The sequence below is a fragment of the Scyliorhinus canicula genome, chromosome 19 (assembly GCF_902713615.1).
Source record: "Scyliorhinus canicula chromosome 19, sScyCan1.1, whole genome shotgun sequence".
NCBI classification, from domain to species: Eukaryota; Metazoa; Chordata; class Chondrichthyes; order Carcharhiniformes; family Scyliorhinidae; genus Scyliorhinus; species Scyliorhinus canicula.
The window spans coordinates 26,492,405-26,507,481 of record NC_052164.1 but is presented as its reverse complement, the minus strand read 5'-3'; the positions used below and the strand labels follow the sequence as shown (position 1 = coordinate 26,507,481).

The following is a 15,077-nucleotide window of genomic DNA, read 5'->3' as shown; positions in this document are numbered from 1 at the left end:
CTTTTTTCTCCCCCAAACAGGCTGCAGTTGTGAGGATACAGTCGATATCCCTTTGCAGGTGTGTTTTGCAACACACGTATCATGAAGGTACAAGGCTGTTCCTTTTTTGTTTAAACTTAAAGCTGTCGCATTGCTTTCTAGTGCCAACCATTTCTTAAAAAGCGTTTGAACATTTTACCCAATTTCCTTCTTTTAACATTTGAAGGCATGGCTACGGACCCAGGAAGTGTAGAAGATTTTAGTTTAGACGGGCAGCATGGTCGGCACAGGCTTGGAGGGCCGAAGGGCCTGTTCTTATGCTGTACTTTTCTTTGTTCTTGGTTCTATTCTTGCTGTTAACTCTACATGCTTTTTAAAAACTCTGCAAGTTTCTTTTTAAACTTTTGACTCTGCTGGACAATTTTACAGGGCTTTTTTCTTTTCTACTGACTTCTTTTTTAATACAGGTTTTTCTGTGTTTGTCTTTCAGCTTCTTCAACATACTGAGCCTCTTGGGACCGCCAACTATTCTCAAATGTAAGTACAACTACTTTTCCGTATTTTGCTTATCCTCCTCATGGAGTCTGACCCAGGAGACTTGAAGTATTCTCTATGTTGTCACCCATCTTGTAACTGTCCATGTTCTCTGACTACATTACTCAGGGTCTGGCAATATCTCTTCTTGGGTGTGCATCTCTCTGGGTAGGCTTTGGGGTTCCATATCTTGGGCTACTGTTCTATGTTCCTGCATTTAGTTGCCACCTTTCATATCGGGGTTGATCTCCACCATCGATCACCATGGTACTTTCACCAAATCCCGTTCTGCCACCATGTCTTAATTTGTACGTACTAAGGGTTCTTTATATTGCAGTAGTGGTGGGGCTAATTGAGGAGATATTAAAACTTGTATGATTAAACATAAACACCTTTATTGGTATTCTTTAGCTATTTACAATTCCAAGTATGGTATTGCATGGTTGAATCAAAACATATTTTGGTGTTGGACTTTAAGTTAACTCCAAGTCAGCTTTTATCAACACGTGCTCAGTGACATCAAGCATTTAAAATTACAGCAGTCATACTAACTTGGCCAACTTATCCCTTCCAGTTTATAAGTTTCTGCAGTCGAAGGGCATGACGTATATTTTCTGATAACACTAATATTTATCGTTCACCACCATTTACTGATTTGGGGCTATTGGTTCTTTTGCAATGCTTAGGTATCCTTTTCTTTTTGTATAATCTCTTAGTTACACACGAGTATCATTGGTGCACAAATTTATACATTTGTTTGATTTCTTTGAAACAACATGACAAACAAAGTTTTGAAGACCCACCAAGGAACTTGTTAATTTCCCAAAGTAAGAAACGTGATAGCTGGAGTTTGACTTTTCACAGGGTAGAAGTTGAGAAGTCGAAGCAAAATCCTTCACTAAATTGCAGCTGTTAAATTGGCCTGGAAAAAAAACATTCACAAAAATAGCGCGGTCACAGAAAGTCAATCGTTCTCCGTGTCAGAATGCACCAGCGGCCGTTTGACTGTCTTCCTTATGTTGCTGTCACTCCAAATCAAAGCACTTTTCCCTTTACCTTTAGAGGAAGATGGCGATACACAGAGTTTGGGTTTATGCTTCTGCAGGCAAGTTTTTATCGTATTATCAGGATTTTTCATTAACACTTGAAACATTGGGTGTGTAGATAGAAGATATAGAAATATTATATGTATCTCAAAATGAGTATGTTTTTTGTCGCAACTTAACTTTTATATTTTTTATCATTCAGTTTCTGAACTGAAACGAATGCCTTGGCAGTAATACTTGAATTCAATTCAAAATCAAAATACATTTAAAGTATTTCCTGTGGTTAGCATCATTAATGTTTATTTTAATCAATTACACTTTCAGTAGATGGCCAGGGTGTGTTATACAGAAGTATTTAAAATAGTGCTATTATTAAATTGCTGCTTCGGTGTCAAGGCAGTCGATGCATCTCCAACAATAATTGACTAGGAAACCACCAGGAAGAATTAATGCAGAAGCGTTTGTGCCATACGAAGTTTGTAAATGAATGTATTACACAAAAATATTGAGCAAGAAGCAGTGTGTAGCAACAAAAATAGTACACAAGACAATTTGCAAACTAAGTGGTTTCGTTTAGACAGTTTAATCCAAGTGATATCAAACATCTAAAAAAAAAAACTTATCCCTGTGTTGGGAGTACTTTGATATTTCTGCTTGGCGGAGCTTTAGATCTCATGTAATCTGGAATGGATTATTTACAAATAAACAAAAATAATGATCAAGTTTCTAGGCCGCAATGGGGCAAGTGGAGAGGCGGGCAGGTACAAATATTCACACCGCCATCTGATATGTCAGCTTGCAGGCTCCTTCCCTCCCCTGGACATTGGCCTGGAAGGGGGATTGGTGTTGGAAGGGCTACCCATCCACAAGTAGGGGGGTAGCTCATTAACAATAATTAAAAGCCGAAGAAGTTCCATTGTCAGAGGCTGACTGGACGTTTCCTGTGGACCCCAGAGGTGTCGGGCGTTGGAGCTAGCTACCTAGAGGCAGTTTCCAGGCGGCAGACTGGGGATCAGCATTCTAGACAGACTTTGAGGCCCTCCCCACCTGCCTGCTCTCAGCTGTGGCCACCAGCCGCTCAGCAGAGAGGTTTCCCCCTCCACAATGGTGACCTGGCTACTGCATTTTTAAATTTCAAAATATTAAAATTTGGTGATAGGGAGCCTCAAAATTGAGACACCCTGGCCGGAATTCTCCGACCCCCCCCGCTGCGTCGGAGAATCGGCGCGGCGCTGCGCGAATAGCGCCATGCATCCCCGACGCCGGGACGCAATTCTCCGCAGTGCGGATATTCAGCGCCATCGGTGCTGGCGTGGTCGGCGTGGCACCGGATGGGCTGAGCAGCCGTCATCAAAAAGCAGAATCCCGCCAGCGCCGTTCTAACATCCAGTGAGCCGACGGGACCTCGGCCTTGAAGAGTCTGGGGGGGGGGGGGGGGCTGTTGGGGGGCGAAGCAGGGGTCCGACCCCGGGGGGAGGGGGCAGCCTCCGTAGTGGCCTGGCCCGCGATTGGCACCCACCAATCAGTGGGCCGGCCTCTCTGCCCCCCGGCCTCCTTTCCTCCGCGCCAGCTCCTGTAGCCCTGCGTCATTTGGTGTCGGGGCCGCCGGAGGGAAGAAGGTCACTGCGCATGTGCTACTTGGCGCCGGTCCAACTGCGCATGCGTGGACCCCGCAGCGCCGAGTTCAGGCCGGGATCGGCAGCTGGGGAGGCGAAGGCTGCTCCAGTGCCGTCCTAGCCCCTTGTGGGCCACAGAATGGGGTCCTGGAATGGGCGCTGACGCTGGAGTAAAACACTCCCGTTTCTACTCCGCCGTTGGCACTTAGCCGCCCGTTGGGAGAATCCCACCCCCTGTATCTCTCTTATTGAAATGTCAGGCTTCATCTCCTTTGGTGCCGAAGGGTCTAACATTGGGCCTCCATCTTCGAGAACACCATTCATGGCAAGCCCAACATTTGTTGCTCACCCCAAATTGCCCTTGAACTGAGTTGCTTGCTAGGCCATTTCAGAGGGTGGTTAAGAGTCAACCACATTGCTGTGGGTTTGGAGTCACATGTAGGCGAGACCGGGTGAGAACGGCAGATTTCTTTCCCTAAAAGACATTAGTGAACCAGATGGGCTCTTACAGCAATCGACAATGGTTTCACGGTCCACATTAGAATTGTAATTCCAGAATTGTAATTTTTGTACTGAATTCAAATTTCACTATCTGCTGTGGTGGGAATCGAGCCTGGTCCCCAGAGCATCACCCTGGGTCTCTGAATTACTAGTCTTGTAATAATGCCACCATGCCACTGTCTCCCCCCTAGTTTTCCACAAAGTGTGGGTGTGTGACCCCCCCCCCATTTGATCCTCACATTGTGGTTCGGGTCCACTGTAGATAAACAAGAACAAGGAAATTGTGTTAAATTAAATTCCAGCTCAGGCCCCTGCTGGAGAGTTTCCAGCTGTTTATGGAACATTACTTGATAAGAATAATTATTTTTAGCCAGAGAGTGGTTTGAGTTTAGCACAACTGGTTATTAAAATGGAAACTACCACAACATTTAAAATAAATTTCTGATGGGGGGGGGGGGGGGGGGGGGGGGGCTTCTTCAAACTCCCCTTTCACAATGAGATGTGAGCCCTTAACTTCGTTATTAGCTTCAACCGCCAATAGCCCAGGCTAGTGACTTTTAGGAAATATGAACAACCTTTTGTTTTATCGTTACACTTGATTACTATTTTACAACACAAGCAGGACCCATTTCATTTGACCATGAACTGTCTCCTCGTAGCATGCAAAACAGTGCAGGTTACAGGGTTTCGATCATTCGAGTTCCTCACTTCCTGGTGCGCAGCCCCTCTTCTTTAAGATTTGGATTCTTCTTTCAACATTTGGATTCAATGTTAACTGCAGCTTCGTCCCCAACCTCTAATCCAGCTTGCATACAGGGGAGGACCAACTCTTTCCCTACACCTGCCACAGAGCTCAAGCTGAAACGTTGCATTTTTTCTAGCTCATGATATAATCTCAAGTGCATAATTAAGGTATCATTTACATATACCTTCTTCTAATATAATCAATGCAAATGAGTCAGAATTTTAATCCGATGAACATGCAATTGACTAAACTGCACTGTTGAATATCCTGTGCCTCAGTATGTGGCCTCTGGGCCCAAGACTCCAGGTTCTAGTCCCACTACAGGACTTGTTTGTGATGGAAGAGATGTGACTCAGCAGGTTAATAATCAGCCTGCGAACTCTTGCAACATCTCCCCACTCTTCCCCAAAAGGAATGGTGTGTGAAGATGGAACAACATAACCAAACTACGCTAATAGACTGACCAGCAACTGGAAGGATAGTTGAGATTTTCCTAATCTGTGGTAATTCCAGTGGAAGTGTGGCAAATTTTGACATCCACCCACTACTGAATCAAGTGCATTTCCTGTGGTCGCAGTGGGGGAGGTCAGGAAATGGCCTCTTGTGGCAAGCCTGTGGCCCCTGTCATAGCTTTACGGAATGGGAAACCCTCAACAAGAACTATGCCAGTGAACGCGCATAACTGGAGAGGAAAATCATTCTTGTAAATAATATTTTTCAAACAATCACTACGCGTTTGCAGACACAATACATTACATTAAGAACAAAGTAAACAAAATAAAGTACAATCAATAAGTTCTTTATGATTCACTCCTAATTAATAAAAAAAGCTGGTTTCTTTCAAAAATAATTTTCAAAAAGTGTGTTTCTTGCATTCATTTAATTGATTTGTTCTGCTTTGCAGTACTCCTTACAATAATATGCTCCATATTCGCTGATAAGACTGTGAATTCCAAAGTCGGGGTTTTATTTCTCCAAGTGTTGGACAGGGGCTATTATCAAGAAGGATTTCGCTCCTTCCAGGAAACATATGGTGAGCAAAGCAGTCCTACTTAATGTTTTCTTACGGCGTATTAACACTCCGACTTTACCATCAGCCCAGTAATTTCAACTGTGCCCTGATCTGGAACTGTGTAAACCCAGAGGCTGGGCTGTGACATCAACAGTAATGAAATGAAAATCGCTTATTGTCACAAGTAGGCTTCAAATGAAGTTATGGTGAAAAGCCCCTAGTCGCCACATTCCGGGAATGTTCGGGGAAGTGGAGTGATTTGAGTTTAAATACAATGTGGTTCAAACCTGCTTTGCAAAGAACTGTTGAGGTTTGCTAGATGATCTGTAATCTGATCCGGCCTCAATATAAATACTTATCTCTGCTTTCTTTGGGTGCAGCTTTGATGCTGCAGCCATTCTTCATAGAGCTCTCACCCAAATGGGAGAGTTGCATTTCCAGCCAGGCAGATAGCAAGCAATGTAAACAGAGCTCTGTCTGCCTGGAAATGCCAGTCTGAGATTGAAAACTGCAGTGTAAATGCACCCTTTATGTATGGTAACCCGGATATGCAGCCAAACGGGAAACTATACTTTCAGTAAGATTTGGTTATAAACAGTGGTGCAGCACTAAACGGTTCCTCAATCTGCAAAAATATCTTCAAAGCGTCAATGCTCAACTTTTAGAAAACAATTTAGGAGACTTTGCGTGAAGCTGTTCTGTAATATAATTATGGGCGGCATGGTGGCACAGTGGTTAGCATTGTTGCCTCACAGCACCAGGGACCCAGGTTTGAATCTGATGTCGGGTGACTGTCTGTGTGGAGTTTGCACATTCTCCCCATGTCTGCGTGGGTTTCCTCCGGATGCTCCGGTTTATTCCCACAGTCCAAAAATGTGCAGGTTAGGTGGATTGGCTATACTAAATTGCCCCTAGGTGGGATTGTGGGGATAGAGCGGGGGGGGGGGGGGACTGGGTCTCTGCAGGGTGCTCTTTCAGAGGGTCAGTGCAGACTTGATGGGTCGACTGGCCTCTTTCTGCACTGTAGGGATTCTATGATAATTCTGTCTTCAGGTCTGTTTCAAATGATCAAGAATTGGATCATTTATCCGATTGGTCAAGTGTAAATAACATTCAGTTTTCCAGCGGATTTGTGTAATTATTTGCAACAGCAGCAGATGAATGTGGCCAGGAAGGACGCCAGAGATGAGATAGGAAACTTAGCTACATATTTAAAGGACTGCGAACAAATAAAGGGATATGTCACAATTGGGGAATAAAAGATTTAGAAAGTCTTTGGAAAGCCTCAGAAGGTATCTTTGTCAAAGCTAAAAGGACAGACTATTAATTTGTGGTGGCCAAAATGAAGGAAAAGGGATCCTGGATCCAAATACGAGTCCACAGAACAATTAACCTAACACTTTATCGCTATTTGAAGGTTCTTGAAGTCAAGGGGGTTTGCGCGGGTTTCTTGAGGACAGGGTTGTGACAACATTAGGCAGATTAATTCACCTGGGTCAGTCGTATTTCTATCAGTAGCTAACCGAGGCTTCAGTTGTCCCTGCATGTGGCTACCTTGTTATGCTTGCTGATTGTAGATGTCCTTGTAGACCCTGAGAACACAGTCAACCAAACAATAGTGGCTCTTGATCACATTGGCATTCTTTCCACATGCTGCAACATGTAAATATAAAGCATGATATCCCGTGGGTGCTTCTGAGGAACCATCGAGCAACATGTTTAGACAGACATTCACATATTATTGCAAACCATTTGGGGGCGGTGGGGGCGAGGGGGACGATCTGTTCATACAACTTCCATTGAAAAGTGGACTCTCCACCAGCACTCCCAATGTGCAGAATGAGGTACACCTCCCTCCGAAATTTGAGGGGCTGGCAGGAGGTGCTGGAGCTCCTATTCCATATTGGGCCCATTTTAAATATTTTGAATTAGGTTTTAATTTTTACTTGCAGTTCAATAAATGAGATTTCCTTGCCACAGATCTTAAGATAAAGGCGATAAATCTAATCACTAATAAAGCTAATTTGGAATTACTGAGTGGGTAGAATGTGGAATTGGTCCCACTCGGGGAATTTTGAGGGGAATAGCGCAGATGTTTTTAAGGGGAGATTTGGTAAACACGAGGGAAAAACAAATAGAAGAATATGCTGATAGGGATAGAGGCAAAGGTGTTCGAGGAGCTTAAACATTAAATTGGACCAGTGAGGCTGAAACGTCTGTTACATTCGATGTAATTCTATGTGACAAAGAATCCTCCTGTCACCTCACAAGATTCATCAACACTCACTAAACTCACCAAGTTTCCTAAATGTGTAACCTCTACCACCTAATTGGACAAGAGCAGCAGATGCATGGGAAAAGCACCACATGGAAGTTCCCCTCCAAACCATATACCATCCTGACTGGGAAATACATCATCATTCCTGCAGTGTCACTGGATCAAAATCCTGAAACTCCCTTCCTACATTGTGGGTGTATTGTGTATTGTGGGTGGACCTCCACCATATGTATTACAGCAACTCAAGAAGGTGGCTCATCACTGCCTTCCTAAGGGCTAATAGAAATGGACATTAAATGCTAACCGAGACAGTGACACCAAAACCCTGTGAACGAATAAAACATTTAAAGGTAGATATACATTTTTTGTTTTGCGATCATCATTTTGGCACAAAAAAAAGCTTCTTGTTCATTATTATATAGATCCTACCCATTTCAATGTTAACTTGCCATTTACCTCTTATTTCAATCTCAACTTTCTACTCTAGGCATAATTACCAATACACCTATCACATTCAGCACTAACCTAGATGATCACCCTGATCGGCCACGATGGCTTCGCTTCACCCAGCGGACTGCATACCATGATGGAATGCTTTATGGCACACCAACTTCGGAGGACACCGGACAGAGAATAATTGAAGTAATACATTTTTCGTACATGCACCAGATAGCTCTTGAACATTTTCATAATATACGTACCATATTCAGTAAAGTTTGCACAGTCTAAGTTTGATGCAGAAACATAGAAAATAGAAGCAGGAGGAGGCTATTCGGCCTTCAAGCCTGCTCTGCCATTCATTATGATAATGGCTGATCATCCAGTTCAATTGCCTGATCCGGCCTTCTTCCCATATCCTTTAATCACCTGCGTCCTAAGAGCTAAGTCTAACAGCTTCTTGAAAATATAGTGTTTTGGCTTCAGCTGCTTTCACTGGTAGCAAATTTCACAGGCCGAACACTCTCTGGATGAAGAATTTTTTCTTCATCTCAGTCCTAAATGGTTTGCTCTTTATCTTCAGACTGTGGCCCTGGTTCTAGACACTTCAACCATTGGGGGAAACTTTATTGCAGCTACCCTGTCTAGTCCTGTCAGAAGTTTATAGGTTCCTAGTTCTGATAGAATTTAAAAGGTTTCTATGCGATTGTTCTGAACTCCAGCAAATATAATCCTAACCAACTCAATCCCTCCTCAGTCCTGCCATCCCAGGAATCAGTTTGGAAAACCTTTTCTGCACTTCCTCTACAGCACAAGTATCCTTCCTCAGAAAAACGAGACCAAAACTGCACATAATGTTCCAGATGTGGCCTCACAAAGGCCCTGTATAATTGCAGAAAGACATCGCTGCTGCTGTACTCGAATCCTCTCACTATGGAGGCCAACATACCATTTGCCTTCTTTACTGCCTGCTGTACCTGCATGCTTACCTTCTTATAATTAACCATCTATTTATAATTCTACCTCACTGCCATTGTACTTTATGGCTAGTATGCAACAGATGGCGGCACCGTAGCACACTGGTTAGTACTGTTGCTTCACAGCTCCAGGGTCCCAGGTTCGATTCCCAGCGTGAGTCACTGTCTGTACGAGTCTGCACGTTCTCCCCGTATCTGCGTGGGTTTCCTCCGGGTGCTCCGGTTTCCTCCTACAGTCAAAAGATGTGCAGGTTTGGTGGATTGGCCATGCTGAATTGCCCTTAGTGTCCAAGAAGGTTAAGTGGGGTAACTGTGTTGTGGGGATGGGGTGGAGATGTGGGCTTAAGTAGGGTGCTCTTTCCAAGGGCTGGTGCAAACTCGATGGGCTGAATGGCCTCCATCTGCACTGTAAATTCTATGATTCTATGACATCCTTAATTTGACTAAAATATGATGGTACAGTGTTCTTAATCCAAACTCATTTTTCTCTGTGTTGTATGCATCATAGTATATTATATTTAATTAAATAGGAAGATTCATTCAGATTGACATACTATTCTTCACTTAAATGTACTGTAATGTATATACCCTTCAGTGACAAAAGAAAATAATGGTCATATGTAATTATAGTTCCAAACACATCTCTAATTTGTACTATGAGTGTCGGACTGTTTTTCTGTTATTTTCTTTCATTACTTTAAACATGAACAATAGTTGTCACAACCGCACAATTAGATCTTTGCCTTTTATGAGCTCACGTTATCTGATCTGACATGAATACTCAATCAAATCATACAAAATGATTCAATTTAAATATCTGATTCTTTATTATTGTATTCTTGATGCACTATAAAAACTCAGGCGGGATTGTCTGGGCATTCCCGCTGGCGGGATATTCCGCTCCCGCCAAATGCAACGCCCTGTGGCAGGTTCCCCAGCAGCATGGTTGGCGAGCAACGCAAATGGCCATTGACGTCAGCAGGTCTGGAAGGTTCCATCAGCAGCCAATGGAGATTCGTCTCCACCACTGTAATACCCATCTTGGTGTGTGTGTGTGGGGGGGGGGGTTGGAAGTGGAATTCTGGCCTCAGACACTCTGCTCTACAACTTCAGCCTGACTGAACATAGAACATAGAATTTACAGTGCAGAAGGAGGCCACTTGGCCCATTGAGTCTTCACTGACCACTGGAAAGACCACCCCACTTAAGCCCACACTTCCACCCTATCCCGTAATCCAGTAACCCCTCCTAACCCTTTTGGACACTAAGGGCAATTTAGCATGGCCAATCCACCTAACCTGCACATCTTGCACCAGTTTTACCTTTGATCTCCACATTCCATGCCTTCCATGATTCAACTGCGATACATTAAATGACACACAATTCAGACTTCAGGTAACATGGAGCATGAAAATACACTTAGTTTCATCCCAACCTCTCCTAGTGATTCTGTTGTCGTGATTATATGACCCACTTAAGATCTTCAACCACTTTATTACTATAAATGCTGACTAAACATGTCCCAGACTCTCAATGTGTGACCCTCCTTCAGCCTCTCATCCTTCACAAAGCATCCCTGTTCAGCAATGAAAGCTGTTTAAACTCGTCATATGCTGATTCCACATCCAATGAAAAACCATAAAGCGCAGCATATCAGTCTCAGAATTATAGAATCCCTACAGTGCAGAAGGAGGCCATTCAGCCCATCAAGTCTGCACCAGCCCTTGGAAAGAGCATCCTACTTAAGCCTCCACCCTATCCCCGTAATACAGTAACCTCACCTAACCTTTTAAAAGCTAAGGGATAATTTAGCATGGCCAATCCACCTAACCTGCACATATTTGGACTGTGGGAGGAAACCGAAGCACCCGAAGGAAACACACACAGACAGTGGGAGAAAGCGCAAACTCCACACAGACAATTCCACCCAAGGCTGGAACTGAACCCAAATCCCTGGAGCTGTGAGGCAGCAGTGCTAACCACTGTGCCACCATGCTGCCCAAAATGGCAACTGCTGACACCTACACCAACTCGCTGTATTATTTGACCCCCATTTTTGGAGGAACGGTTTGAGGCTACAAAGGTTGACTTATAAGTCGACATCCAAGGTGCACTGAAATACATGAATAGTGTTAATCAACAACTGGAAACTAAAACCCTGCATAACAAAGATGATTTCTGAGGTTAATTGCTGTTTCCCTTTGATTAGGTAACGGCTTATAATAGGAAAACGTTTGAGACAACGAGCCAAAACATCATCATTAATGTTGAACAGCCAAAGGGTGAGATCCTCTGCTGCTAATTATTTGTTTTGTAATAGAGGTGTTGGGTTGCTTGAGGGAAACAGTAATTTTGTATAATGTGTGCATAGTTCTTTTGTCATGTTGCTCACTGGTATTTGAGGCTTTAAGGTGCTATCCGATTGCACACTGTTGTTAGTATTGAGTTTTGCCGTGCTGCATGTTATACACAGTGAGATTGTGTTGCTACTTAAGTTTCTCATCAAAGTTATACAGTTGTTTACAAGTTTTTATTTGGAGAATGGGGTCATATTTTGACTACACGGCAGTGGGATCACATCAAATAACCAATTGATGACTTTCGCCACCACTGTTGCCTGGACAAAGTATAAGCTTGAGTGAATGAACCTACTTTATTTACAGTACATTAGTTTATTTGAGGATCCACTTTATTTTGACTTTTAGATATTGTATAATTTGATGAGCTAATGGAGAATCGCACTCTTTATCAAAAAACAGAGCATAGGTTTTCTTGAACAAACCACAACCAACTGATAAAAGATATCATTTTGCTTGAATATAAGTAAGTTTCATTTTATTTTTCCGCATTAAGGCAACCCCATTGATTTTGACCCAGCGACAATGTAGGAATGGCAATATAATTCAAAGTCAGGATGTAAGGCCAAGAGTTTTTTTTAATTCTGAGGGAATATTAACGTTTTAGTTCATGTTTGTTGTGACAAGGAATGGGATGTTTCTGTTTGCTAATGGTCCCTTTCTAATGGTTCCTTTAATTCAATCACAAGACGCAAAGGAGTTTAAAACCAGTTGTGCTCAGAATCATGTCCTGAGTCTAACTCAATAGAAAGATGGTGGGCTAGAAAAGAACAGTATTGCCAATGTGGCAGGGGGACAGATAATCTCACTCAGGGTGGTGCATGAGCCCAGATCTCACAGAACAAATTTTCTGACGCAATTTCAGCTGCAATTATAGGCCTAATTAAAGATGCGACTTACCCTTTTGTCAAGTGTGTTTGAATGCATAAATATTTGTTCCCGCTGTAACTGATATGAAGCCTTGATCTCTTAGCATACATAACAAAGGGTACAATACAAAACCAGTGCACATTGGTTTACATTTCTAATTTACCAGCCATATATAATGTTTATATGTAATGCACATTTAAATACAGGCTCGATTCTCCTAATTGTCGACAGTGGCGTCGAAATTCAAAGATGCTGTGCCTATTTCAGAGCTGTAAAATGGGCATCAGTTTCAATTTGCTGGGTGGTGTATGCATGCATTCTGAACAGGGTGTGTGCTTTGCACCGTGTTTATATGGGCATCAAAAGCATCAGGGGTCAACGCCTGAAACAAGAGTATGTGCAAACGCATGCAGGCCAGCAATGTACTGCTCCATTTTGTGTTCAGATTGCTTACCCGAATATGGAGCTCGGCGGTGTCAGATTACTTCTCTTGACTACGAATTAAAATCACGGGCTACTGTTGGCTGCCATTCAGCAACACATACCCACCCCCATCCCACCCCTTACCAACTGCTACTTTTCCCTCCCAAAAGCTGGCTCATGCTGCCATTTCCCTGATATAACCACCCACCTCCCACCCTTTGCTGATCGCGCTCCCTCCCACGGACTCGCTTAACCCCCATTAGCAAATCCCACTGTCTACGGTCTGAAATAGCTCTTTGCTAGTGATCTCCCAGTGAATTCACAACTGACTCCCACTCTGATTGTTTATGAGGCCTGAGACTCAATATCATGTAGGCCTTGGTCCTACCCCTTCTTGAACAAACCAACATCTAGGTCTTTTAGTGTAAAAAATGCTTATACTTCTTTCTCCCTTCTACACTTCCTCCTCTTGCATAAGGGACGTGAAAATATATCAACATTTTTACGCAGAAGGGGAAACTGCATCATTTTCCCTCTGAGAAAGGCTCTGTCTGGTATTGTTTCTGTAGGACGTAATGCAACAGTTAATGTAAACAAAATCAGCTGTTAATTATTTTGCAGGGATACTTTACTGACATTCATTAGTCAAGTTAAGTTAAAGTTCTTTCTTGCCGCAGAGTTCAAATTCCCGTACCAGGTTGAATTCTTTGTGAAAAACAGAGATGTGGAGGAGGTTTTACCTTTAGAGGTTCAAAAACATTTCATGGACAGAGTGGAGCGCATTTGGGAATCCAGTCATTTCAGCATAATCAACATCACGTCTGCATTAGACAGAGGAGGCCGAGTCCCACTGCCTATTGAAGGAAGGAAAGAAGGGTGAGACAATTTATATAATTTCAAAAACATTGTGGGTCACGTCAATGCTGCGCTTGCGCATATTTTCTTATGGCTGAAAAGGCAACAAGTAACTGGCACCATCGAGCTCACTGTTGCCAATGTCTGCCAGTTTTGACATCAACTTCAATGTTAAAAGCATAAAGGGAAATTTCTCATTTCCATTGGACTGCCAAATAGTATCTCTGCTGAAACTCGTCAGTTTCAGGAGGGCAAGCAATGGCTATCTTCTGGACTAAACCAGCTGACAGTTGCTGTCTGGGGGAATGGGAGGGGGGGTTGTCGGGCGCAGTTACAGAGGTCTAAATTTAATTTTTAAATTTCTTTTCTAGTCATTCACAGGATGTGGGCGTCACTGGTCAGGTCGCGTTTATTGCCCATTCCCTAATTGCCATTGAGAAGGCTGCGGTGAGCCGACTTCTTGAACCGCTGCAGCCCGTGGTGTAGTTACACCCACAGTGCTGTTTGGGAGAGAGTTCCAGGATTTTGATCCCGAGGAGCCCTAGGAGAAGTATTCCTGCTCCTCCTGGATCCCCAAAATAATTACGCATGTCCTGGGCCATTTTGTGGATGGCTTCCAGTCTTCCTTTTTAGCGTATGCTTCACTTATTTGTATATCAAACACAGGGCATTGTAGGATTCTGATTTGTAGAATTCAATGAGGTTCCTGCCTGATTCAGGCTCTTACTTGTGTTGTCCTTCAATGAAGGAACTGGCAATATGGCAGTGGTATGACTGGAGCAGGAACAGAATGTTACATTTAAAACTCCATATTCATCCAGCATACCAGATAAAATTGGTCTTACAAATTCTGCCATTTAAGATACACTTGCAGCCACTGCTCTCGGGAAGGCAAGGGTAGACTGTATGCTAAATGGTAGGTAGAGGCATAGCACAACAATTATTTTGTATTATCCCTTCCCTAAAACTAATAGCCCTGATCATAAGAAGACCCATGACCAACTCTGAAAGAAAAATAGATTTAAGGCACATCTTTAGTTGCCATTATTTCTACCTGTATTTTAAGACTGCTAATTCTATCAATCTACTGTGCTGTCTTTATTGTTTTTTTTGTCTCTTAACGTGTTCTGAGAATAAGTAGAATCTAATTTCCCTCAGCAATAATAAGATAAAATCGCTTTAAACAATTATTAGTGGTAAATTAGAACATAAGAACAAGGAGCAGGAGTAGGCCATCTGGCCCTTCGAGCCTGCTCTGCCATTCAATGAGATAATGGCTGATCTTTTGTGGACTTAACTCCACTTTAGAAACCTACCATACAACCTGTGATAGCGTGACCCTTTTAAGGGGGCGAGCTTTGCAGTCCATGTAGCCAGTTCGGGACCAATCATGCGGAAGTGCACAAATCCCGACCAATAAAGAGAAAGCATGAGGCCTGGAAGCAG

The 15,077-nt window shown here is 43.1% G+C and overlaps 2 protein-coding genes across 4 annotated transcripts in view; one reads left to right on the top strand and one right to left on the bottom strand.

Annotated features, from left to right (window-relative positions):
- The window catches only part of LOC119954216 (neurabin-2-like), a 385,075-nt gene that overhangs the window by 344,726 nt on the left and 25,272 nt on the right, over window positions 1-15,077 (bottom strand).
- The window catches only part of LOC119954218 (epsilon-sarcoglycan-like), a 66,949-nt gene continuing 53,421 nt past the window's right edge, over window positions 1,550-15,077 (top strand). For all 3 annotated transcript variants that reach the window (XR_005458196.1, XM_038779256.1, XM_038779255.1), the window contains exons 1-5: window positions 1,550-1,618; window positions 5,326-5,454; window positions 8,199-8,353; window positions 11,336-11,408; window positions 13,454-13,652. Coding sequence is in view for 2 of the 3 variants with exons in the window: in XM_038779256.1 (XP_038635184.1) it covers window positions 1,582-1,618; window positions 5,326-5,454; window positions 8,199-8,353; window positions 11,336-11,408; window positions 13,454-13,652 (593 nt within the window). In the remaining variant the exon portion in view is untranslated. The remainder of the gene's footprint in view (window positions 1,619-5,325; window positions 5,455-8,198; window positions 8,354-11,335; window positions 11,409-13,453; window positions 13,653-15,077) is intronic.